This window comes from Lolium rigidum, chromosome 6 (assembly GCF_022539505.1).
Source record: "Lolium rigidum isolate FL_2022 chromosome 6, APGP_CSIRO_Lrig_0.1, whole genome shotgun sequence".
Classification (NCBI taxonomy): Eukaryota; Viridiplantae; Streptophyta; class Magnoliopsida; order Poales; family Poaceae; genus Lolium; species Lolium rigidum.
The window spans coordinates 54,857,469-54,885,430 of NC_061513.1; the positions used below are offsets into that span (position 1 = coordinate 54,857,469).

Here is a 27,962-nt window from a genome sequence, read left to right on the forward strand (position 1 = left end):
ACAACTTCTTTTTGCGAAACCAGAGCTTATATTTCACGAAGCCAATGCTGATCATTGATCAAGCCAGGAGCACATAGGCTTAGGGGGAGCCATGATTTGACTAGGGGGGAGGGGGGTTGCGAAGAAGACAATGACCACTTTATTATTAGAGTTTTTTTTAGGATGATCGACACAAAAAATCTTTAGAAGACTGAACGACATAGAAGATAATATAACTAGATAATGCCCCGCGCGTTGCTGGGATTTTTTGTTTTGTAAATAAGATGGTTGGACCTTAAGGAAAAAGAATATGAAACAAATGATATTCTAGACTGAGGATATGTGCGTTATGTTACTAAGTATCATGTTAACCAACTAAATACCCCCATTTTGAGGCAATGAGATTCATGTATCTCTCATCAGTGAGTCATTTCTTGTAATGTACATCCGTCCACTAATGGAAAAGGAAACACAATAAAATGCTGACAGCTTGTAATGTACATACGTCAGTAAGATCTGGCACACTATACAATCAGGATGTTCAGATAAAATTGTGACAATAAACATACTGTATTTTGAAGTTTGTACCAAGTACATATTGACATTGTTCTCCTTGTATTGCTACCCTCCAGGTCACCATTTTCAGTATACCAAACCAAGAAAGATCATAATGTAGGAAAGCTTTTGAATAAACCGAACAACTAATGCCACCTCTATATCAATTCACGTAAACTCTACTTGCAGATACTTGTAGTCTCGAACAGAAAATGAGAAGGGGCAGCAAAAGGTTGCTCAAGTCTTGTTTTTTTGGGAGTTGCAGGATCAGTCATACATACACAATGCACACGTAATGTAACATGTACCATACTTCAGGAGAATCAACGTATGCTCGTGAAAACATAAGGAATGGGATCACTGAGCATGTGCTTTTTGCGCGATTGATCTAGCATTCAACAGAATAAGATTGGAGGTACAAAATAGTGCATTAAGAAGTTAAAGTTTGGTCGTATAAATTGTGTTAACGTGTAGATGGAAGAGATGCTTACCTGGAAGAATGGCACCCATCAAAGTATTGACATGGAAAAGTATGTTCTCAAAAAAAAAAAAAAGTAACTAAAAGCATAGCTTTTATGTGAGATGGAGAGCGGCCAGATGTAGATTCAGCCCTGCGATCATGTGCGGTACATGTAACAGCAGAAAATAGTTGAAATCATATTACAGAGGAATCTGAACTGAAATGGGAGAATGGATCCAGTAGACATTGACCAAACATTTAACTGACCCAAGTCGCCAGAGACATGATTTATGCCATTCGATATGCAAGGGGAGTAGTAAATGATTATAACAAATAAAACTAGACGGGGATATAAATAATATATGCATCCATATTATAATAAAATAAAAATGAAAAATTCAATCCATAGATTTTTCCATGATATAATTTCCTGGTTAAAAATACATCAGCTTGGCACAAATTGTACATTAATAACAAAAATTTACACCAAGAAACAAATCTGAATCACACATAAACCACTTATCTGAATCACACATACATGTGATAGCAAATAGAAGTCCTGTATCATACAAAAATGACACAAAACATACAATCAAGAAAAGATGGCAAATGGCCTTTGCTCTTGGTTGCAGAGATTCTCAAACATTTTCTTTCTTTTCTGTGTGGTGGCATTGTTCGTATATACTTCAGACTCTAGGGACAGTCCCACTGTGCTTGTGGCTTGTAGCGTGAATCAGCCAATCTATAAGCCCGGATCTAAAAGTTGCATGTTTGTTTAGGCTTGTGCTTAAAAAGATCTAAAAGCAGGGGAGAGGCGTTTTGGCACCCGGGTGCAGATGATCCGGTTATCTGGACCGGACGTTCGCGTCTTGGGATTCGAGCTGGCGGACATACGCGTGCAGTTACGTCCGTTGGAAAAAAACGATACGGGCTGAATACATGGACGTGTACGTGTGATGGACCCCACCGATAAGGGAGACTGGCGTGTCCCTCGTGACGGCGTGGACTACCTGGACTAGTGGTCCAGGTGTGATGGTGGGGTGTGGTTAATTAGATGGACCCTCGCGACCGACCCAGATAGAACTATTCCCCCCACTGTCCTGTTCTCTTCTTCCTGTGCGGCCGCCGGTCCGATTTGTGCGCGGCGGCGGAGCAGCTCCTGTGCTTCCATCCTCTCTCCGGCGGCCGCTGACTGATCCTACTGTGCGTATTCTTCTTCGTGGTCGCCGGTGGGAAATAGCGCGCACTGATGGATTTCCCATTGGATCCGGTCAGCAGGTGCGGCTGATTCTTATGATGTTTCTTTGGGTGTGGGGCTAGTGGATTCTTTACGGTGGTGTTGTTCTTATGATGTTCCTAATCGCAGCCTCCCAATTTATGGGGCGTTCCCGGCTGAGGCGGCGGTGGAGATTTTGCAAGGAGGGGACTCGGTCAGTAGCAACGCGGGTCCGGCGCCGGCGGCGGGGGCAACCGTGCTTGGGGACATCGTGGATGCGACCAGCGTCGGCGATTTTGCAAGCGGACTTGGTGGCGTGGATGGACCAGTCGCTGCAGATTCAGCGGAATCTACAGAGCATGACAATCCTCAGTCGTCTGGATGGAAGAAGAGGTATGTAATTTTCTGAACTTTACAGTTGCTGTTTTTTCAAGTGCATCGTGTAGCCGATCAGTAGTGTGGTGGTTGAGTAGTCTGCATCAAATAGGCGACATGAGATTACCTTTTGAAAATGATGCGGAGTAACCTTTGTGGAGTGGTGAGAATCAGTATGAAAAAAATGGTAGCAGAAAATTAGTATGTGGGTAGAGGACATCGGTTGCATCTCGATGACGTAAACGGGCCAAATAATTATGCAGTGAAAACTATTTGTTCACTGATTGTTAGGGCATAGGGGATTAAATTCACCCCAGTTTTAGGGGGTAGTGAGCTACTGTTTTTATGTATGGTTATTGGAACAGCATGCTGGATGGGAGTGCGCTGGTTTCGTTGAATGAACTTGCAGCAGAGCGAATTATTTGTCGGCAGCACCTTGTTTTTGGAAACACCTGCTGGATTTGGAGTTGTAGAACTTGTCGATGTGGTCTGCCATTTGGAAAACGTGTTAAACTGGTAGGGCGGCGGAACAGACATGACATACTAAATGGGAAAATTGAATTTGCAGGGTCCGTGTTGGGCGTGCACCACCTGACCGAACTCACTGCGCAGAGAGGCAGAGCGCACTGGAGAAATCAGTCCGGTGTTTCGCGGAAAAACTGGGAGACAAAGTCATTGATCCGTGCTTGGGTACAACCTTCGACTCGATTGGGGAGGCGTACGATTTTTACAATCTGTACTCCTGGGAACATGGCTTCGGTATCAGGTACGGCAAAAGCCGGTTGAACTCGGAGAAGACGAAATGCATGCAGGAGATAGTATGTGGTTGCTCGGTGAGTACCTTAGTGGATAACTATGTTTTTTGGTGTTTTCCTTTGTTCTCTGTAGCTTTTTTTGCAACTGCTGTGTGTATAGAAGACTAACCATTATCCAACAAACAGGGGAAACCAACAGGCGAAAATACGAGGTCATGTCGTTGTGAATGCCCTGCGATGATTAGGTTGCTGAGGTCTGCCGACAACGGCTGGTATATCACTGAGCATCGGGTCACTCACAACCATGTGCTGACAGAGACGTGTGGCGAGACAGCGTTCTGGCCGTCTCACAGGCACATAGATATGTTCACCAAGGACCTGGTGAAACAGCTTAGGGATAACAACATAAATATTGGAAAGGTGTATAGCATCATTGGGAGCTTTTTTGGCAGTGTTGACAACCTGCCCTTCACGAAGCGGTCGCTGAGGAATTTGTGTGGGCAGATTAGCCGGGAAGAGGCAGATGATGATGTGAGGAAGACAATAGAGGTTTTCGATCAAATTGGTGCAAAGGACCCAGATTTTGTGTTCCGAGTACAGGCTGATGCAGAAACAAGGATCAAAAACCTCATGTGGACAACGGGGGGCAGGGAGGTTGCAGTACAAGTATTTTGGCGATGTGGTAACCTTTGACACAACGTACAAGACAAACTTGTACGACATGCCTTTCGGTATTTTTGTCGGCGTGAATAATCACTTCCAGAGCATAATCCTAGCTGGGGTGATGGTGAGAGATGAGCAAGTAGAGAGTTTCGAATGGGTTTTTTCGGAGTTCGTCCGTATGATGGGCGGTGTACCTCCGAAGACCATACTAACCGGTGAGTTTTGGTCGCTCCTTCCTATTAGAGTAATTTGATTTATGTGATACCAATGCTGCTTGTTAAGTTTCATAAGCAAAAAAATTAGGGTGCACACCTTTGGATTAATATGTTGTTTGTGTGGTGCAGACCAGTGCCGGGCAATGGAAGTGGCCATAAAGAAAGTACTGCCAGGGACGTGTCACCGTTGGTGCAAATGGCATGTGCTGAAGAAGGTAAAGGAGTCGCTTGGGCCAATGTTTACAAGGCGGCATTCGTTCCGTGCTGAATTCCACAAGGTAGTAAATCACATGCTCACAGTCGATGAATTTGAGATTGCATGGGACTTACTTCTTGAGAAGTACCATCTGAGAGGGCATGCTTACATGACGCAATTGTATGAGGTTCGGGAGAAATGGGCAAAGCCTTATTTCAAGGGTATTTTCTGTGCGAAGATGACCAGCACGCAGAGGAGTGAGAGTGCAAATAGCATGCTGAAGAAATATGTGCCGAAGGGGTGTTCGATGCACATGTTTGTGCGGCAGTACATGACACTGGTGTATGACAGGTAATCGGAAGAAAACTATCAAGAGAAACGTACGAAAGTTGTAAGTTCATTTGTCCCCCTTGTTTTTAGGAAGAATGCGTAGGCTGCACATGTCTCTTTTGCTTGTCTGATGGAGGGTGGCTTTTTTTGTTTGGCTTACTGCAGAGTGGTGCGGTGGTGCGGTACAACTTCACAATAGAGAGACATGCTAGTAAGATTTACACGAGGGCAATGTTTGAACAATTTGGCAAGATGATATATGAAGCATGCGCTTACAGAGTTGACGAAGTGGAGAAGAACAGGCTGTACAGGACAACCCACACAGATGCCGCACGGCGGGAGAAGTGGAGCAAGGTTGTGTTCGCCGTGAAGATTATAGGTGATGGGGCAGAGTTCGAGTGCGAGTGCGGCATGTATGCGCACATGGGGATGCTGTGTGGGCATGCTCTGAAGGCAAGTTCTATCCGTATGAACTTTTGAGTTGCCAGAATCAGCCATAGCGTGGGATGTGCTGCTGACGGGCACGAATTGGTGTGCAGTTCTGTCCTAACTGTAAGTTTATTTGTTGCACTATTGCAGGTCATGGATTATGTGGGGGTAACAGAAATACCTGAGAAACATATAATGAAGAGATGGACCAGGGACGCGAGGGATGTGCTGCCTGAGCATCTCCGTCATTACCAGCGTGACCAGGCTGCAGGAAGGAATTTCACCAAGCGGCATTCCACTCTGTACGTACAGGCAATGGAGCTTGTCAGGCTTGGGGATACCAGCGCTGCAGCGTTTGAGAAGCTGGTGGGATTATTCAGAGACAACCTTGCTGTGATGGCCCCATTTGAGGAAAATAGGGATGGTCTGGGATTAGAAGACAGGTCGACCGGTGGCTGGATGGATGGGAAGCGAAAAGGAGACGAGTGTTCCAGGTCGGGGAGTGTGGCGGTATCTGAGCACGCGATGGCCGGTATGGCAGCTCCGTCCAAGAAACAGAAAGTTGGGAGGCCAACAACAAGTCGCGACCGAGCTCCGTACGAGGAGTGTAGCAAGAGGACTAGATTTTGTAGCATTTGCAAGCGCCCTGGGCACAAAAAACCACTTGCCCTGATAGGGGGGACGAACCAAAACAGCAAAGGAAGGCGGGCAAGTGCAGTATTTGTGGTGTTGCTGGGCATCGCAAGAGTACCTGTGTGAGGCCGCTTCAGGCGTGAGTGTTTGTATTTTCCTTTAAGGAGTGAGCAGGATTGTCAACTGATGTGAAACTCTGTAATAGTACCTGATTTTGTTTTGTGTTTTGACTTGTCCTAAAAATGTCATGTGTCATGGTACGCCACGCAGCTGGGCTTGCGAGAAAGCTTGAGCATTCCATCTGTCCCTTATGTTTTCTGATGCATTAACTCTGCTTGTTTTGCCAAGTGTCTGTGCCTGCTCTGGACTCCAGCCATGGGTACGTCTGCACAGGTTGCATGAAGTGCAAATGTGGCACAGCTGTGTAGTCTGTTAGAATTCGAAATTCGAATCAGTGGGAGGGAAAAACCATGTCCAGCGCATATAAGAGCATCTCCACTCGTCCCCCCGAACAGGCCCCCGGCGAGCGTTTTTTACATCCGGACGGCGTAAATTGGCCCAGTCGCGCCCCCGGTTCCTCGTTTTCGTCCGGAATTGGGCCTAGTTTCATCCGGCGATCCCACGCCATCCCCGGCCCCCGGGGAGCGCTCGGGGACTCCGGACGAAACGACAGCGCGGAAATACCGAGGAAACTTCCCGCGCGTCCGGTGGCCCCAACTTGTCGGCGAGAGAAACCGATCGTCGTCCTCATCGCATCGTCTTCCGCGCGCTGTAAAGCCTGCCGCCGGTCCGCATTCGCCGTCCACGCGGCGAGTTAATGTCGTCGTCTTCCGCGCACGCATCGTCTTCCGCGCGTGCTCCACGCGGTCCAAGGCTGCCGCCGGTCAGCTCGCCGCGGACGCGCGTCGCACTCCACGCCGCATTAATCCCCCGTGCCGGCCCGCACCTATATACGCCGCTCCGCTCGCCGCCGGGGTACCCCGTGATCCACTCTCCCTCCGGCCTCCCTCTAGTCTCCGTCCACTCTCCCTCACTCTCCGAAGATGGCATTCTCCGACGACGACGGCGCAGCCAACAACGGCTTCCCCGCCGCTCGCTCCACGCGTGGAGGGGCACCTCCTCCACCAGGCGGGGTACCCCTGCCCGCCGGACACGAGGCCGCCCGGCGGTGGGTGGCGGCTGAGTCGTGGCGGCGTGCCAATCCCGCCGCCGCCTCGGGGCAACCTCCTCGACATCGAGATCGAGGAGGCGCGGATGAAAATGACGGATGAGGAGCGCGCCGAACCACGCCACCACCCCGACAACTACACGGCGTGGAACTCATACTTCTCCGCGCAGTGGGAGCGGGAGCTCGCCGCGTACGACGGCCCGCCGCCTCCGCCTCCGCGCAACAACTCGGCGGGCCGCAAACGTTGGTGGAGCGCGCCGGGCCGGAGCCTCGAGGCCGTCATCGAGCACATCCGGGCGGCAACTTCCCGCGTGCCGACGATGCCCGCTCCATCGAGGGCATCGGCGAGCCGCCGCCGGGGAAACGTCTCGGCAGCCACGGCGCATGGCTGCCGGCTCGTCGTCTTCCGGATCGGCGCCGAGGTCATCCTTGGCGCCGGTGAAGAGGGAGGAGGCGACGCCGCCTCGACGCCGGTGCGCGTCAAGAAGGAGCCGGCGTCTCCGCCGCCGAGCGCGAGGGCGCAGCAGCGGCGCCCTCGTCATCCGCGACCGGCCTTCCGCGCCGCGAGCGGCCGGAAGAGGACGAAGAAAGAGGCCGCCGCACTCCAGCCTCGCCGAGGAGGAGGCGAAGCGCGCGGAGGACGCCGCGCTGGCGGAGGCGATCGCCAGGTCGCTGAAGGACTTGGAGGAGGAGAAGCGCGAGGACGACGCCGCACTGGAATGGGCCAGGCGCGACTGGGAGCGGCAGGAGGCGGAGCAAGCAGCGGCGGCCGCCGGACCTGGCCGCCGCACACCAACGCGCCGCCCGCGCCGCCCGCGCCGCCACAACCGCCAACGACGATGCCGCGCGCTTCCGCCGTCCCGCGACACCTCCTTCCGGCGTCGCTGTCCCCGTCGTCGACCTCGAGTCCTCCGACGATGACATGTACAAGCCATCCCCGGGCGGTGGGGAGACGCCGCCGGGCGGCGGCCAGCGCCGAGCCGCGCAGCCGAAGGACGACGGCTCCGACGACGACGACGGCGACTACACGGTGTTCTACCGCCATTTAGGCATGTAGATCGCCGTGTTTTAGAATTAGCATTTGAATTCCCCTAGCCGAATTCGAAATATAGTCGAATTCGGCCTCTATGTATGAACTCCGCCCGTTATATGATAAATATCATTAAATTTAGTCTATATTCACCCGTTTTTAGCCGTAGTTTGTCAAGTTTCCGTTTTTCAAATTCGCCTCGTCGATTTCGCCTGGGCACGCGGCTGGGAAACTACTACTCCCCACGTCAAATCTTCCTCCAATCCGGACGAAAAATTCGCCGGATTTGGGCGTGGGGAGCGCCAACGAGTGGGGATGCTCTAAAAGCCAGTACCCTTGCTGAATGCAGATGCAACCTGGGGAGAAATACAGACGGCAAGAACACATATCTGCTAGCATTCGTGTTATAATGGAAAAGGATGTGAAGACGCGTGGGGCGGTGCGTGTCTGCGACGGGAGGGTTCCGTTGAATTCGGTCCACCACGGTCCACAACGTGTTGGCGAATCTTGGACCGGGATGGGTGGAAGAACGGCGTGTGTCCCCGATACCGCTGCACGTGGGCTGGACGACTGTTCCTAAAATAATCATACGCCCAGAATACATCCTGTAATACAATGCGTCGCCCAGATCCCGAGAAATCTGAATGGACCAGATATCGGGTTCATCTGAATCCGGGTCTCGTTTTGAATTTCCGTAAAAGCAGTAGAAGCTCAAGCTACAGTCTGAACAAACAGGGACTTAGATCCTCCAATGACACTAGCAGTTTGCTGACAACACAACTGATTCGTAAGTGTCGATTTTTATTCCTTTGAACCTATCTATTCGGCTACATTGCAACTATTGAGCAGAAATATCGATGGTGGCATAAGCTAAAACGAATTTTTGAAACATGGGTACTCCTACACCTGATTAAACTTACTCCGGTATTAAGTTACATAGTTGTCAACTATCAAATTACGGAACTTTTGGGAGGAGGAGTTTTCTTCAGACTATTCATTTGAAAGTTGTTATCTTCTCCCCGCAAAAAAAAAAGAAAGTTGTTATCTTCTCCTAAGCTACATACTTTTGAATTTGAGTATGAAAAAAAGACACACACATACATACGTGAATCCCCTACATGCAAAAAAATTTGTTCGGAATTTTTTGAGAACTGTAAATATGGATTTTTGGGGCCAGATATTTATCAGGTACTCGTGAACTTAGATGCCACGAGGTAATCCTATGGCATAACCGGCATACTTAGATCTTTTGTCGGCGATGAGAAGAGGCTAGATCGGATAATGGGGCTCACCTCTGTGGACGTAGGAAGGAGCCCCAGGGCCGCCGGACAATGCATCCTCCTCTTCTCCATTCTCTTCACTCCTCTAGACGGCACCATGATCGCACCGTCATATGGCGTCGACGACTGGCAGATATACTCGAGCGTATCCCTGCACGGTGAAGATGGTGGCAACTCGTCGGCGTCGCTCCTTGGAGTAGAGACGAGCCAAAACATGCGACCGGATAAAACTGTGGGACCCGCAGGCCTGTAATAAGCCTCTTTGGACGTAAAGTAGATATTTCTTTCAATACGAGAGATAGACAAAGAAGCTGGCAAAAATCTAACCCAGCTTGAATTTAGCTAGCGAGCTGGGTTACTCGATCGAATGTGCCGTTACTTACACTTCACAGCTGCTTCCTGTTCGATCCTGGCCGTCTTTGGCTGGCAGCTCCAGAAATCAGGACATACAAAGTCTCATGCTCTCACATTTTTCCTGACAGACCATACTGTCTTCACCCATTTCCTGGACAACTCGTTTTGTCATTAGTATACACATACTTCCACGCCCCCCTTGTTCAATATTACATTCGCTGATACAACACGATACAAACTCTGCCATACTGGGATCTCAGAACCCCGCCATGTAGGTTGGGTTCTTAGTAAGCATGGTTAGACAGCAGGGCTCTCCCTGCACGGTGCGGGTGGAGGGCGCAGGCGCAGTGAACAGCGGTGAGGCTCAGGCAGCCGCTGATGATGAGGGAGTGCCTCTCCGGGCATGTGTGCAGCGCTGGGAAGGAGTCGCACACCGCCTGCACAGCCGGGGGCGTCAGTGCGGTGCACTGGCTGATGTTCAGGTTCGAGAGCCCGTCCCTGTCGTCACGGCTACGCCTGCCACCGCTCTCGGCAGTGCCCCAGCTCATGCCCTTGCTCCTGATGCGGCTATTTGCTGCCAGCGAGTACATGGCACGATCGGTGATGTTCTGGCAGTAGTACAGCCCCAGGGAACGCAGGTGAGGGCATCCGTTTGCAAGAGCAACCACACTCTCATCTGGAGATTCAGAAATGGTAGAAATCAAGTTCCAGAAAATGAGCATGGCTCTACAGGTGACTCACTTGCAAGTAAGTAGTACAGTGCTGTCCACAATTCTATCTTAGGTTAAAAAAATGCCATATACATCAAGCAATATTAAATACCTAAGCAAACATGGATGAATTCGTACAGCAGCATTGCTCTTTTGAAAACTAGGGTGGTTGTACCACCGATAGAAGGTGTAAATCGAAAGAAAAAAAATAGAAGACATCAGAAGCAGCTTCATGGAACAAGGATGATCGCAGCCTTTTTTTTAAACGAGGCAATGATCGCAATTTATGGTAAGAAGAAACATGATGGGGCTACAACTAGAAGACATGCGGGTGTGCATCACATAACGTTCAGTTTTTGCCTCCCCTAAACAATGCAGGTTACAAATGACTATGACAGGTCGCAAAGCACGATATGTATTTCTCGTAAGTAAACGACCCACCTGGTGGCATGCCTAAGCTTCAGAAAACATGATTAAAGAATCCACTTGGCAGAGGAAAAAAAACAAGACTGTATGTGATCAAGCCTGACATCTACTATAACTAGAGAGAAAGAAATTGCTAGTCCTGTATCATTTGTTTCAGCAAACGAACAGAGTATCAAGATTGTGCATATACCCCAGAACATCAGAAATATAGAAAAAAATTACCTGTTATAAGAACACAACCACACAGGTCCACAGCCCTAAGTTCAGGGCATCCAGAAGCTAATCTAGTCACTCCCCAGTCAGTGACAGTATCGCACCAACCTAGGTTAAAAGATTGCAGCTGACCACAGTTACGTGCGATTGCCTGCATTAAGAAACCATAAATTAAATGTACACTAAATAAACTTGTGCAAACTGGGTTATAGTAGCTGAAGTACCTGCAATGCTCTGTCAGAAGCTGCCCTAACACACCCACACAGATTCAAGCATTTGAGGTTCCTGCACTGACTAGTGAGGTAGATCAAAGCAGCATCACTGAAATTGGAACACCCGCTGATATTTAGCCTCGTAAGATGAAGGCAACCATGTGCCAGAGCATACAAGGATCGATCACTAAGCCTAAAGCTTCTGCTCAGATCCAACTCGCGCAAATCGTGACAATTATTTGCTACAGCCTCCACTGCACTGTCTTCAACCTGAGGCTTGATTTGCCGTAGAGAAAGGACTTGAAGCTTTGTAAATTTGTGAGCCAATGACATTAACAACTCATTCATGTGGTCCTGGCACCTGAAAATGACACTTTGATTGATCAATAACCTTTCTCTGAGATGCACTTCTAATATTGGTGATAATGAATAAGTTCTATAGTAACCACAGAAGGCCCTGAACAAACCATTCGGTTATTTTGAAGCCAAGATATTTAATTCTTTTGGGGAAATTATGTCATCTAATTGAGCAGTTGAAAGGTTGGACAACAAAAAACCTCAACTGTTACAGCGTTGCCTCTTTTGTTTCTGTTCCTTCTAAAATCAAGCTGGAAAGCTGAAGAAAAAAAATGAATTGACTAAGAAATTTGTGTAGTTGCAGTCAACTTCCATCATCATATACAACATGATTGACCAAAAAAAGATTTGGACACAGTGCTTAGCTGTGCTGCAAGTGTCATTTCGGCGTGCTCTCGAAAAAGAATGTCCTAAATTTTCAGTCATGTCGTAAATTGAAGAATTTGGTCATCTTCACATATGAGACAGAAATGCAGATACTCACCACGAGAATGAAAGACCTGTGACTCCCCATCCTAGTGCATCACGCCACCCGGTGCAAACACCTGAGGCCGCAATAACCATCCTGTCATCTCCAGCTACTGATAGGATCCTCAGAAGCAGCTCCATTGGAAGGTCCTTCCAACCTAAGAAGGTGGTGCCTGTGCCACCATTCTGTGCCTGTACACTCTCACCGCCACCGGAAACCATGAGTGCATTGAACGAATTGTCCAGGTTCCCACTCGTCAGCTGTGCACTGACCATTTTTCAAAGTATCCTACGATAACTAGGCCTGCATTCAGAAGTGCAGTTATTAGGAAACCTACTAGTCATAAGGTAGATTAGTATTATGCATTTGCAACAAGAAATTATATTGAAGTATTCTCCCGGGAAAATGTCCTAGCCAGAAGCACTCGCGACAAAAATAGCACTCGCTTGATCAAGGTAGCATTCTTACTGCTTTCAAACGCCCTGAATCTACTGAACTGAAGAACAAAAAGCGGCCAAAATAGATAGGAAACACAAATGCGGATGAATGCAGCAATCATAATATCGAGAAACTAGAACCTATTGCTTCAACAAGTAGCCTGGCCCTTGGTGCTTTGTTTGGTTTAGTTAGTTTTCTGTCTTTTTTCCTTTTTCTACTTTTAGTTCTATTTTTGGTTGGCTATAATATCCAGTTGTTTGTAACAACAGCGCGATCTTTCTAGTACTACAAACGGTACACATTTACAGGTTGTTGACGTCAGAAACCCACCGGCAGGCAGTGACTGGTCAACACCGTAGAGCCGGGAACAACTAGGGCTGCGGCTGGCCCCAGTCCCTCAGAGCGACGGCCCGCAAAGCCTCCTGGTCGCGCGCCGATGCAAATTGCAAGGGCGTGCCACCTGACCTATACCTGGTCAGGAAGGTGTGGATGATGCCTCGCTTAGTTTCCCGCAGGGCACACACGTACACGTTAAATAAGAGCCTCGATCGGCTCTCGAGTTATCCCGTGAATCGGCTCATGGAGCCGATCCACCCATGATTCGTCCAAGGTGGCCGAATATATGGTGGTCCTGCTTGATCAAGATAAAGCATATGAGATCCACGACGATCCGGGGTTTTCACCGCATAATCGGATCATCCTACTCACGATTGGGCCTCGCGCTCACGCACGGTGATCGTAAGCCAGCCCTAGACAAGGCCTAAAAACCAACACTAGGTTGATCCTCGGAACGTCCTGTCTAGGGGCAGCAAACTACACCCTACATGCCGCTGGATCCTCCAACCCTTTGTAAGGCCTAACTATTGCAGATATTAAACTAATCCTTGATGAATCAAGGAGCAATCGTAACGGATCAGATCTACTAAATAACGATCAAGCGGGGTGCCGCCCCTGCACCCATGATGAGGTACAGGGACGGCTAGATGCGCAAGGGTTGCACTACGACAGCATATGATACTAAGAACAATGCTAACCCTAACACATCTATGATAACTACGTTGCTCGCCATCAAAAAGGCTTCAGCACGAGCAACGCATGAACAACTAGGCAGGCTCGTGCTGCCTAGATCGCGAGATGCGATCTAGGCAGCATGGTGCTTACCGGAGGAACCCTCGAGACGAAGGAGTTGGCGATGCGCCAAGATTGGTTTGTGTTGAACGTTGGTTGTTGTTTATTCCATAAACCCTAGGTACATATTTATAGTCCAGGGGACTTCCTAATGTGGGCGTGCACCAAACCGTGCACGGGTAAAACTCTAACTTCTAAACTAAGATGCGATCTAATATGTTACAGATACATGGGCAATTAAGCCCGAACTCTCAGCGCAAGGCCGCTTCGAAGATGCTCCCTTTAAGCCCATCTTCACTTACGGCCCGTCTCCTGATTTGGCCAAAATTAGGTGATAACACATGCCCCCCTGGTTTTGGTAATGATAATATCAAAACCATCTGTTTTTTTTTTCTCGAGGGGTCATGTCGTGGCAGAACCGTCGCAGTTTCCTTTATGATGACGTCTTGCCTCCTCGCCTTCTCTGCACGACTTGACGGTTCTGGCACCACGTCCTCGGGAACTGCTTAGGTATTAAACCATATATTCCCCCTTTTATTCGGCCACTTCCTGTAGCTCTCTTCCTCATCCTCCCGGCACTAGCACTTCCAAAGAAAAAACCCTCCTGTGCCACCATGTCCTCCTCTTCGTCGGATCTTTCTGCGCAGTCCTCCCCCTTCCGCGAGCCGACGCCGGAGTGGAACCCGGAGGAAGCCCATGCGGCCAACATTCGCCGCGCCATCGAGGCCGGGGATGAGCCAAGCCACGACTTCTCTACCTGGTCAGAGGACGACCAGTCCCTGACCGACGGGGAGAGCGACCTCCGCTTCCTTGCCAGTGAGGAAGCGGTGGAGGAAAGCGACGACGACCACCTTCCCTGGGACGGGGCCCCCTCCTCCGAAGAGGAGGGGCAGGAGGAGGAGGAAGAAGATGACAGCTCCTCCGACGAGCCGCCGGCCAAGCGCCACTGCCCCTGGCCCGGCAATCTCAGCGATTTCGACAGCGACGACGACGACGCTGATGAAGAAGACGAGGACGACGAAGGTCCTGCCGGCGGTCGCTACAGCAGTGACGATGAGCCGGCTGGGAGCAGCGCCGACGACGGCGATGATGGCGACGATGACGAGGGCAGCAACGGCCCCTAGATAGGATCTTAGCCTAGGGCCAGAAGTAGTAGACGGGCAATGTAGCCCCTAGGATCTTCTTTTGAGAGCAATCAGCTCTTTATGTAAGAACTCTAGTTGATCAATGGAGAATTTCCCCGACTCGATCTTGTCGTCCTTCTTCATGGTAATTTAGCCGATTGCCCTTTATACCGAGCTTGCCGACTGCCAATCTGGTCGGTGCTTAAGGAGCCGATGGCAATGCATCGGACTCTCATGGCAAACTCGAGGTAGATCCATCCGGACCTCCACCTTCAGGACGAGCCGCAATCGTGCAAATCCCAGATCCTGGAAATGCAGATTCAACTGCACGGAATATTGGATCTTAGCGGCATTCTCATCTTCCGGATCTTCTTTGCCACTGTCCTTGTAATGCTTCATCTCTTTGTGGTCACACCTGGTCCAGAGTCCGTCAGCGATCGTTGCTTCTTCCCATTACCTCCAGCCATTCCCTTCTGCCATAATTCACCCTCTCTCGACGAGTTATGATGCAGAGCAAGCCGATTTCAACCAAATCGGCTCCATAGAACAAGGAACCTTAAGGGCGAGCTGCCCCCCGAGCCTTAGTCCAGGCGAGGATAAAAGCAGACCAGCCGATTGAGCCACCATTGGTTTCCCGACTGTATCGCTGTGTTAGGCTCAAGGAGCCAGCACCTGGAAGATTCTGGAAAGGTCAGCAGCTCCCTTGAACCAAGGAACCTCAATGTAGTGGCCTTTCAGCCCCTCCCAGCTCCATTCCCGCACCTTGCTGTTCTGATTGGCTCATCATCTTGGGCGAACTGATGCAGCTTCGGGTGCAAATGGTTCGGCTCGAATGGTTCGGCTCTATGAAATCATCGGATGATCATCGGTTGTTCTCATGACCCTAACCTGATCCGCAGGCTTGCGCAAACACTGCCGATTTGGTGATGGTTGCTCCATAAGACCTCTGCTTGTAACCATCATATCCCTTGAGCCGACGGCCAAGCGTCGGCTTTGCCCCATGAGACCTCAACAAGATCATGACTTTTACCAGCCAACCCAGCGGGCTGGCCATCTGGTTCCGGGCAGGTGCCTACAATAGAGCCCTGTGCGTGTCACTCAATTGGCTTGTATGTAGAAACTGATATTTCTGGCGACATCAGCACCGTTCTTCAGACAAGCTGCGATGCAGGGCCAGCCGATTCCGAAAAAATCGGCTTCCTATAGCGAAGGACCCTTCAGTGGAGCCTCGCTGCCTGATGACTGCTCCATTAAGCTCCTGCGTGTGACGGTCGCATCCCTTAAGTCGATGGCCGTGCATCGGTTGTGCTCAAAAATTTCGATGTTTTCGATTTTTGTGGCCGATTTGTTTATGTATCGGCCCCCATACTTGAGCTGCTCTGTTGGAAATTTGACATCCGTTCCCAGCTCCGTATCCTCGTATATCATCCCTCTATGTGCCCCCCGAGCCGATTCTGTCAAGTAATTGATGGTATCGGCTCTTCAGGCATCCGTTGGATCAATGCTGAACACAGACGAAGGTATGTTGAGGATAATTTCGGCCGATTGCCAAAATCGGCCTCCCTTTTTTGTTGCAATGCTTGACGATGGCTTGCAACTCCTTGGATTTACACTGTGGCATGTTGGAGATAAGATCCTCTGCTTTTCATTTTTTTTTTGAGGGCCGATCGCAGGGATCGGCCTTGCCACGTATGTCCAATGTCTTGGACGTGCTATTCCGTTAGGCCGGTGGATAAAACCAGCCTTACCCCGTTCTTTGTCACATCGATGCGTTCGCAGTCATCCAAATTGATGCCCGAGAGTGGTTCTTGGCCTGATGCCTCCCAAATGCCCATGCCGGCTGTTGAAATCTCGGCTGAATCATCGGCGTGGACGACCTCCACTTCATCTCCATCCCACCTGTATTAGGCATTGGTGCATCGTGGATGGGATGCAACGATTGGCGTGGATCCAATCCCTCCCTAATATTACAGACATAGGTGCTTTTGCTTTGTCGACAACAAAGAACGTCGTAGGGATAGTCTTCCTTCCTACGGTCAGATCCACGTTTAGAACACCTTGCGCGTCAGATGCTTGGCCGTTGAAATCGCTCAATGTTACATTGGTTTTGATTAAATCCGAGGTGGAGCGTCCCAACCGCCGTAGCATAGAGTATGGCATAATGTTGACTGCCGCTCCGGTGTCCACCAACATCTTATTGACAAGCTGCCCATTGATGTAACCTCGTAAGTACAGGGCCTTCAGATGCCTGTAACTTCTTTCTCGCGGCTTCTCGAAGATGACCGGCCGTGGGCCGCAGTCCAAAATGTGCCACAGGTGCTTCAAATAACCTTGGAGCGCTAAATTCCGCAGGAAGGATGAAGACCATGTTTGTGCCAGCCGATGTTTCATCGTCGGCTTTCCTCTGCTTAGGGCGCCACTCTTTTCTTTGTGGCCGACCTTCTTCATCCAGGGTTCGCTGAATTTTGGCGGCCAGGTCAGGCCGTGCCTTCCTCAGCGCGTGCAGATATAACCTCTCGGCTTCTTCCAACGCACGTAGTCGCTGAACCCTTCGTTTTTGGGAGCGGCTGAGCCCGTCAGGACACCATCTTGGCCGATGATACTTATCCTCTTCATCATCGTCCTCTAGTTGCTCGTGATCTCCCATCTGAACGGACTCAGTATGCTTGCTCCAAAGCGGGAGAGGCCCTAGACGCTCGAACACGGACACCTTAGCTGTACCCTTCTCCTTTTGTTTACATTCTGGGCAATTGCCGATTGTTGGCAATCGGCTCATTCCGGAATCCCAGCAGTGTCTGAAGAAGGGGCAGTCCCAGTGCCGATCCACGTTGTCCGGTTCCTCAGACCTCCCTCTGGCGCGACGTTCGTGCCCGTCGTCGTGGCCGTTGTTCTGACGATACCTCCCGCCTGCATTAGACCGATGATTTCTTTGGTCGTCTTCGCCATAGCGGCGTCGGTCGTATGGCTGATCGTATTTGCTGAGGAGATGCTCGGGTAATGGGCGTGGATGCCGTATGCTTCTCACCTCCCCCTCGGCCAGGTATCGTTGATCGTCGTCTTGGGGCCGGTCACGTGAAACGGCCTCCTCTTTCTCTTTGCCACGCGCGTGGCTGCTCCCTGCTTTGTCCGCATCACGGCGAATCACGAATCCTGCCATATTGGCATCGAAAGAGAACCCTGGTTCCCTTATGGAGTGGCTGAGATCGACCGTGTTGACACCAGACGACGGACGCGTGTCTCCGTCGAGCTTGATGCGGTGCGAACGGGTCTTCCCACAGGAGTCGACGAGTTCGGTTCCGAGGACCGCCTTGGCCTTGTTATGCTTCTTCTTGAGCTTGTCAGCCAGGTCCTCGTGCTTGACCGGAGTGCTTTCCGCCATCTCAGATGTAGATGGCGATGTGGTGGATGTCGAGGATGGTCCCACCGGGCGTGCCAGAATGTGTTGACGTCAGAAACCCACCGGCGGGCAGTGACTGGTCAACACCGTAGAGCCGGGAACAACTAGGGCTGCGGCTGGCCCCAGTCCCTCAGAGCGACGGCCCGCAAAGCCTCCTGGTCGCGCGCCGATGCAAATTGCAAGGGCGTGCCACCTGACCTATACCTGGTCGGGAAGGTGTGGATGATGCCTCGCTTAGTTTCCTGCAGGGGCACACACGTACACGTTAAATAAGAGCCTCGATCGGCTCTCGGGTTATCCTGTGAATCGGCTCATGGAGCCGATCCACTCATGATTCGTCCAAGGTGGCCGAATATATGGTGGTCCCGCTTGATCAAGATAAAGCATATGAGATCCACGACGATCCGGGGTTTTCACCGCATAATCGGATCATCCTACTCACGATTGGGCCTCGCGCTCACGCACGGTGATCGTAAGCCAGCCCTAGACAAGGCCTAAAAACCAACACTAGGTTGATCCTCGGAACGTCCTGTCTAGGGGCAGCAAACTACACCCTACATGCCGCTGGATCCTCCAACCCTTTGTAAGGCCTAACTATTGCAGATATTAAACTAATCCTTGATGAATCAAGGAGCAATCGTAACGGATCAGATCTACTAAATAACGATCAAGCGGGGTGCCGCCCCTGCACCCATGATGAGGTACGGGGACGGCTAGATGCGCAAGGGTTGCACTACGACAGCATATGATACTAAGAACAATGCTAACCCTAACACATCTATGATAACTACGTTGCTCGCCATCAAAAGGCTTCGACACGAGCAACGCATGAACAACTAGGCAGGCTCGTGTCTGCCTAGATCGCGAGATGCGATCTAGGCAGCATGGTGCTTACCGGAGGAACCCTCGAGACGAAGGAGTTGGCGATGCGCCGAGATTGGTTTGTGTTGAACGTTGGTTGTTGTTTATTCCATAAACCCTAGGTACATATTTATAGTCCAGGGGACTTTCTAATGTGGGCGTGCACCAAACCGTGCACGGGTAAAACTCTAACTTGTAAACTAAGATGCGATCTAATATGTTACAGATACATGGGCAATTAAGCCCAAACTCTCAGCGCAAGGCCGCTTCGAAGATGCTCCCTTTAAGCCCATCTTCACTTACGGCCCATCTCCTGATTTGGCCAAAATCAGGTGATAACACAGGTGTATTTGAGAAAAAAAAAATTGGTCCACGAATAAAAAAAAAATTCACAAATTAGCCTGCGAAAGTAACTGAAACGTTTCAAAAGGACCGGAAAGTCAGCTAAAAGTGGCGTAGGCGAAACTACTATGAATGACATTAGGATAAAAAATATTTGTATGAAGATACCAATCCATCCTCACGACTCACAAGATCACCATTAACTTCCAGTCGAGGAACTTGCACGCAAGTACACGGAGGCTGAGCTTTGGATAGCACAGACCACGTCAAAAGGAGGTCTGGAGCCGAAGAATGCACTAAAGCCAAAATTGGAAGGGAACGGCAAGCTAGCAAGGGGGAGGCCATATCTTTTGGAAGGTATCAGAGCTTCCGGTGCCTTCTAGGCTACTAGTTCCGCTAGACGGAACAACCAGAGACGTGCTCAGCAACGCAACCATAAATAACCCAAAACTAAGCCTATGATGATCCGATGCCACCAGAAGCTAATCACCTAGTAATCCAGCAAAATCTCCATTAATCTCAGTTAATCCGGTACAATCAGTGGAGAAATCAGCTGGAATCTTCGGGAGACCAAATGCTAACAGGTCCAGACTCGACGGCAGCTAGCATCCGCTCCAGATAAGGACCCGGTGCAGATGCAGCCATGGAAGGAAGGAATATCCTAGAAAACAACCACAAGCTTCGCCCAGGATCAGTTCGCACTTCGCAGTAGCTGTCGCGCACACTCAACCACAGAAAAAAAAAAACTACAGAATCGCCGAGTTTAAGCTGATAGATTCTAAGCGAACTGCGGAGAACCACTGAAAAATCAAGTCTCCAGAGGCGATCCAGCTTATCAGCATCGACAGCAGGCAAGAAATCCTAAAACGATCCGGATAAATTAGGCATAGAGAAAAAGTTGCTCACCCAGCCGGAGAAGCGAAGCCGCACCGCCGCTGCCCAGAGGCGATCGATTTTTCTACAGTCAGTACTAATTGATGGGGAAAAGTTTAGCTGCCGCAGTTGTGAACTGGCGGCTGCCTGTGGAGGCAGCAAGGCCGGGTTCTAAATAGCCGGAGCGTGGGGAGGAAGGGGATCAGGACGGCGCGTGGCGTGTTGAGCGGCCGCACACGTGAGCAGGGCGTGCGGAAGGCGACGGCTAGCGGACCCGGAGCCTCTTCTTTTTCTTGCTGTTTTGTTTTCTCTTGGGACGGCGGAGTCTGTTTCCCGGGGTTTTGGTTTGTGTTTTCCAGACGCGGGGACGGGAAAACGGGAGGAGTGTCCGTCGCTGTCATCAGGCCTAGCCGACAGCGCGAAACTTCTGGAAACGCCCGAAAAATACGTAGTCTTTTTTTCGGACGTTTTGGAAACACACAAAGTAAAAAAAAAAAGATTTGAGAGGACACAAAGTAATTTATGATTTTAAGAATCAACCTGTTTGGCTATCATAGAGTTGGTATCAGAGAATTCAATGGAGAAATTCATGGATTTCATCTCAATCCCAATCTTAATTTTTTTTTGGCACTGCGTCATTTATATTGACTTGCCAAATGAATGTCATCAATTTTATTTTAGTTTACTTTTATCAAATGGAATGAAATGATGGATGTCAAACGAGCTCTTAGGTCTTTCTACCCAAAATAATCTCTTACCAACTGGATCCGTAAAGCTGTGATATTTATGATCTGTTACATTTAACTTCATTTGAGGGTGTGGAGGGCTGAGCCGACAAACTCCCAGGCCTTGTGCAAAATTTTAAAATAGGCTCTATCTCATTATAAAAATATAGCTAATGAAAAATTATAATGTGTATATTTTTTTATATGAACGTCTAAACTGAAGAACTACTCTCCGTACCTGTGTTCTTAAAAGCTATTTACGAGGAAAATTGTAGTTAAAAAATGGCCAAATGGTTGGTCAAACTGAAAAAAAACTGAACTATTCTAGATTTAAGAACTAAGAAAATACTTCCAAAATCTTAAAGGCTTGTAGCCTGTAAAGTTATCTCAACAAGTACGTGTGCATACATAAGCATATTATAAGAACTACACACATGAGAGGAATACAATAACACTATATCAAACTTACCTCATAATTTATAAATTAAAATTACACTGATTAGATATTTAATTTGAATCTAAGAAGTCATATGATATCTAGTGCAATTTCGTTTAAGAGTTGGAACTAGGTAATTGTTTCAGAGGTAGCTATACATGCAAATTTTCTGACGAGTTTTACATGCAAAACATATTCATTATAGTAGCTTCTCTAATTAAGTATATAATGTTGAAATATTGGGTCCGCATACAGTGGCCCATATTAGATTCGCAAATTCTATCCCCTAGTCGACTTCGTTCTGGTCGTACGCCGAGGTCACGCGTCCGCGCCGTTGGATGAGATCGGACGATCGCGCGTCGTCCCGCGCTGGGGCCCACCACCTGGTCGTAACGTCCGCCGTTTTTTGGTGCGCGTAGTAATTTCCCCGGCGGTTCAAATTTCGGGACTCGTGCGGTCGGCCAAATCCATTTCGCTCTTCGCCCAAATCTCTCCCGGAGCTTCGCCAAATCGCCGGCCAAATCGCCGCCGCTCCCCTGCGATTCTCGCCGTAGAGTAGGAGATCCTGGCCGCGGCGGGTGTACACCATGTCGGCTGGCGGCTGATTCGTCGTCGGAGCTGCATTTCCGTCCGCTCGGCGGCGCTCGGCGGGGGGAAGGTCTGCATCGCTCGCCGACGGTGAGGTATGGTTTGCGCCCTCTCCTCCCTCGAGCGCAGCACCCGCATCTGGTTTTGCTCTCTGTGGTTACATCCTTCGTATATTCTGGCAGAGATTTGGGGGATTTTTCGGGTTTTCTCTGTTTGCTGCTACATCTACTTTGGCGCCCGAGCTGTTCCTGGTAAGTGATGGCGATTTTCGTTCAGCATATGTTTAGGATCTGTTGAAGCATTCACGGATCTAAGTTATTTTTCGAGGATCTCCCCTCCGCAACTGCTGATTTTAGTTGTAGCAACATATCCATGGTCAAGCTCATAGCTGATGTGTGTGGATTTTTTTTGATACAAACAGTGTTACATTCTAATGGTTTTTGCTATTTTCCTATGTAGTGGTTACATGCACCCATGGTTTTTTGCATGCAGCGCTATGTGGGAATGAAAATGTAACAGTGTAGCACATGGTTATCAAAATCAAATGCTAAGTCTAGTTTAGTCCCTGAAAAAATGGTTATCAGTTGTTTTCAGGTGGCACAAAGCATGTAGCACATGGTCCACAAACCATGTAACTAGGTCACACAAACCATGATATAAGTATCTGCATTACTGCATGTCACATGATAGCTATACCTGGGGGGCATGTAACTGAAAAATGATATGTTTGTGTTCGTTGCCAGCAGCTGTAGCTGTGTAAGTGCTTGTAACATTTTTTTTGCTAAGATGCATGTAACTGAATCTGGTCGGTATATTACTGAATCATGTACAGCAGCTACAGATATGGGGGAAAGGGATTTTTCTATTTTTTTTCGCATGTAACTGAATCTGGTCAGTATATTACTTCCAGACCTCGAAGTAGTATGTTACATGAGATATCTTTACTTAAATTTCGTTTTTGGCTGCTTTTAGTGGCATGTAAGGTAACTATAGATTTTTATCATCTTACATGCAGTGTTTATTTTGCATCACGTCGACCTTGTAGCTCCGACTCTCTACCATCTTTTTTTCTACGTTTTGAGTTTTTTGGTGCATGTAACATCATGATGTGTAGGACACAAAATGGAACATGCAGCTTACATATATGCTATATGCAATAATAGATTTGAGCTAGCTTTTTTTCCTTCTGTATTTTCAGATTAGTTGTTTTTTGTTTTCACAGTAAAACTAACTAATTTTCTTAGACAGAAAATAGAGCTATGGACAACAACGAAGAATCTAGGAACCCCATGGTTTCTCGTTTAGTTATGGATTACCTTAGTCTGCAGCCTGGCCCGGTAATTGGTGTCCTCTTGGTTTGTGTCCGTTTCTCTTCATCACCGAGGCAATTTTCCATGCACTCCACACGGTCAAAGCTTTGACTCTTGCTCCTATCAATTATGTCAGTAAACAGCACACGGCATGCTCAAGCGATTGTTAGGTGCACAAACCCAGTTGATGCACTGAACCTAGATTACACAAGGGGCACCTTCAAGTTTAATGACACGTTGATCAAATGCATCACCCTCGAAACCATCAGCATGTTACCTTATGATGAAGACGATGTTTACTCATGCAATGTCGTGCATTTCCTTGCATGCCATGAAGGCAATTCTATTATGCACTACCCTAGAGGGTTTGGGACTCCAATCGAAGACATGGACTTGCATTACTACCCCACGTTGTCCGCCACCACAATGGACATCCTTGGTGTACAAGAAGGCCCTTCAGATTCTCTGCTCAGAGTGGAAATCAAGTATTTCGGACGCCCTAGGGATTTCCTGTATGCCATACGAGTTGCCAACCTCCCAAACCATAAGCTTGCTTTTGACCAAGATGGAACAATGTACATGAAGTATAGGACCACATTTGAAGCTCATTACACATCTATCCATCACTTTTACGTGGGTGGACACATGATGATCAAGTTCCATCGAGTAGCATATGTCAACAAAAGGATTGCTGCCCTTGACGCGTCTTTCATGCCAATATATTTCAGGGCTTCAATTGATGATGCATGGGAACGTGTTGTCTAGTCCATCTAGGGGAGGAAATACGATCAGGCTGTACCGGGGGGGAGAGGCTTCGAGTGATTGTTTTTTTTTTGGAATTTCATAACTAGATTTTTGGGAGGATGTTCCCAAAATCTATTTGTTTGTCACGTTTCCCCCTGTTTTTTTTTTACCTATGCTGCAATGTACTTCTGAATATGGAAATGTAATAAGTACTTTTTTATTATGTTGAACCTTCATTCTCATTTTTGTATTAGTTCCTATGAACGACATTTATGGTCTGTAATTTTTTAATATATGTGTGGATTGTTCGTTTCTTTTTACAGAGAGTCTATAACTCTTTTCTGTAATGTATTCCATCTCAATTTCTATTACTCTGAAATTTTTAAGGGTTCACTTTTTCATGGGGAAATGTCTTATGCAGGTTAAATTTTTTCAAATAAATTGTAACTTCTTCTTTTATGCAGATATTTTGTTACAGGTACAATGACAAGATCTAGTAGTAACAAAAAAAACAAGTCTGTCAGGAGATATTCAAAGTACAGCCAGATGCGCCATAAGCTTACACTGAAGCATTCCATGTCACCAGTCCAATTCCTAATCAAACAAGAGGAAAATGTGCCTGAAGCTAGACCAGCCATTCAATGTGTGAAACAAGAATCTTCAGGGGCTGGTAATGAACAGCACCAAGATAATATGGTTAGTCACTTTGTAACATCCTAGTCTAGTGCTTTTTTTGCTCTTTTTTCATTTGTATTTTCTGTAACTGTCATAGAGAAAAATACATCCTCTGATTGTTTTCAACTACTTCTTTTGCTTTGTTATGTAGACAAAAAGTAAGAAATTGTTTCAGAGGGCTTCACCTATGAGGATGGTCAGGTTATACCCAAACATTACAGAGGAACAACAGCTGTTGATAAGGAACAATGACTATGGCGGTCTGCTGGACATTAAGTGTTCTAAGTTGCATCCCGATCTGTGCCAGTTTCTAATGGAAAGCTTTGATCCAGCGTCTTGCACATTAGTGTTCCCGGGACGTGGCGCAATACCTGTGACAGAAGAGTCTGTTCAACAAGTTATTGGTGTTCCATTTGGAGATATTGATGTCATTTTTGCTCGAGATCGAGACGCAAATGCTTTCATGAAGGAGCAACTATCGCTTACTGGGAGGAAACAGCCGACCCTCACCTCATTAGAAACAAAGCTCACTGCAATGAGACACGCTACATGATAAATTTCTGAGGCTTTTCATAACTTTTGCAATGTGCTCTGTTCTGGCTCCAACAACTGGAATCCGCGTCAGCCCGAGAGTATATCCTTCGTTGATAAATATTAAAGAAGCAAAGCGGCTCAACATGTGCAAGTTTGTTATAATGATCCTTTGTAAATCATTGAGTGTAGATGGAGACAAGGAACAAGTCAGTCCATGCATGCTGTACCTCATGGTACCTCTTCCTTCTCCAATTTTATTTATATGTTTTTTAAATATAACTTTTACCCATGCATCGTCTATTCTCAACATGATTCTACAAAGGAAAAGCTTTTACTTACATCCATGGTCTTCTTTTCCTTCTCTTTTTTTTTATGACAGGTAAAATATCTTGACTCATTACAGTTGCGGGATTTGGATATAAACCCTGAAGGTACTAGAGTGTCAGTATGGACAAATGAAATGGTTAGAAAAGCTATAAAGCAAGACATGAAAGAAAATGGCTCATTCGGTGCATTACCGGTGAGTTTTTCCCTCTTCATTTTAGGTGCTTTTTGGTGTTTGTTTTTTCATAAACTCCATTACTCTGAAATGTTACATTGCATTTCACACTCATGTCTTTTTTAGAAACAACCTTATTTTTATATCCTTATGTTTTTTTCTCGATATAATTGCAGCTAAAGCAAGAATTCTCAGAAGTACAAGATGCATCGGATGACAGAACAATAACAGATGGAAGTGATAATGAGGATGTGAATGTTGCATCCGATCCAGGAGATGAATGAAAGGCTGTGGTAATGATTGTTCCATGTCGGATTACGAAGTTGCAAAAGCATAACAAGCGGCCCATCCGATGCACCGGCAGCGAGGGTATGAAAACAACAATACTTGCTAATGACAATGGGCAATCGGAAGAAGATGAATATGTTCGAGATGTCACAAAGCATTCTATTCTCGGACCCTCGCAAAATAACCAAGTTCATTGAAAAGAATGCTCCACAAAAACGTTACACAGGAAGTAAGTCGTGCAATCGTTTTTGTTTCTATACTTGCACATTTAAATGCTGACCACTATCATTACATCCTTTTTGGAAAAACAATTTTAAATTTTCTTCTCCTACAGTACATCTCATTTCTTTCCAATTATCTTCTTTTGTAGGACAAAAGGAGATTTACAGAAGCAGTTGAGTATGCGTGCCATGGTTTTGAAGCTTCCTTGCAGATGCTAGTCAGGAACCTAGCCACGAGCCGAAGTGACCCAACGACATCAAGGAACCACAATTCTATGCCAGAGAAATCAATATTACCCAGTCCAAAAAATAGCAAGAGAGCTCCTCCAAGGAAACCAAAGGTACACAAAGACACAGAGTTGCAAGGTCCTAAACATGAGGATGTTGGTACGATTCATTCTCAAGTGGAAACCAAGGATTCAAGTAAAATAACGGCAAATGTAACTAAAGCAACACCAAGCAATACTACCAGTAAAGAGAATGTACAAGGAGAATCAAAGTTGGATGGTAACACGCATTCCGTCCAACATCCTTCAGTTGGTGCAGTCATAGCAATTCGAGAGTCAGAGAAGAAAGAGTCTGATCCTGCTCCCGCAAGCTCTGATGCCAAAACCACAAAACTTGTCAGTGAACATGCGAGTTTGGAAAAAGAGGATGAAGCTTCAGCTGATGCGAAGAATGTTCAAAAGGATGAGGAGCATGTAGTTATAGTCAACACAGAAATATCAGCACAACAGAATGCAGTGTTGCCCATAGAGGACCAGCACAACACGAAACATGCTCTTCCCACAACAGAATGCAGTGTTGCCACATTTGATAATCAGCTCAGTGATCATGGAAAACTTGAAGAACAAGCTGAAGTTACAGTAGTTGAGCAGGAATGTGGAAATGTTATTCCACTCGTTGGTGGCAAAGAAAATAAAGTTCTTGAAGATGCAGAGGTTACATTGGCAGATACTGATAATGTCACACCCAACACCCTCAAGTTTACTCACATTGACAGTACAAAAACTGAGCACATAGCGGCTTTGATGAGGGATCTGAAGAGGAAAAGATGTAACAAAGCAGAGAATGATGTTGACCAACATGAAATCAATGAAGAAGAAGTTGAACCAAAAACTACATGCATCAATTTTGCTGCCATCGATCGCAACGCAAACATGACTTCATCACAGAAGGAACATGTGGTACAGACACCAAACAAGTTAACAGATGACAGCACTTGCAGTGAAGAATCAGAATCCAAAATAGAAGAAAATAGGAGGAAGGAGTTCTTGAAGTTTGTTGGCACCGAGATACACAAAGAGCCTGAATTCCTTTTGTTCGAAGAACCTGAGTTCGTTGATATCGCCACACCTATTCTAGATAGGTTTCAGTTAATGAAGAACATACCACAAATGGAACCTTCAATGGATGGGCTGGAAACTGTGCATGATGCTTCGTTACGAGGCACGAGTGCCAACAAATTCTTGCTCAAATGGAGCCTAAAATTATACCAAAGAAAAGGAAAGATGTAAGGTTTGTTGACAAAAAAGACAAGAGAACCAAAGTTGAGGAAACCAATGTAACATCACCAGGCAGGTACCGAACTAGGTCTGCTGTGCGCCAAGAGCTCAAAAACAGTCCTATGAAGGATGGAATAGGAACAACACCAAGGAAAAATGCAACTGAATCGGGAGGCAGCCCAAGCAGTAGCAATTCGCGCAGGCAGACTAGGTCACAAGTTGCTGCAGCTATCAAATCAGAGAAGGAAA

The 27,962-nt window shown here is 47.6% G+C and overlaps 1 protein-coding gene and 1 pseudogene across 1 annotated transcript; one reads left to right on the forward strand and one right to left on the reverse strand.

Annotated features, from left to right (window-relative positions):
• Positions 1 to 2,100: 2,100 nt before the first annotated feature.
• Positions 2,101 to 6,075, forward strand: LOC124665328 (annotated as a pseudogene).
• A 3,698-nt stretch (positions 6,076 to 9,773) lies between these two features.
• Positions 9,774 to 20,340, reverse strand: LOC124665579 (F-box protein SKP2A-like). The gene is made up of 5 exons (XM_047202977.1): positions 20,222 to 20,340; positions 12,041 to 12,328; positions 11,212 to 11,560; positions 10,997 to 11,138; positions 9,774 to 10,314 (listed from the first exon to the last, which is right to left on the reverse strand). Exons 2-5 carry the CDS (start codon positions 12,298 to 12,300, stop codon positions 9,923 to 9,925), a joined length of 1,143 nt encoding a protein of 380 aa, XP_047058933.1. The 5' UTR covers positions 12,301 to 12,328; positions 20,222 to 20,340; the 3' UTR covers positions 9,774 to 9,922.
• Between the last annotated feature and the right edge of the window lie 7,622 nt (positions 20,341 to 27,962).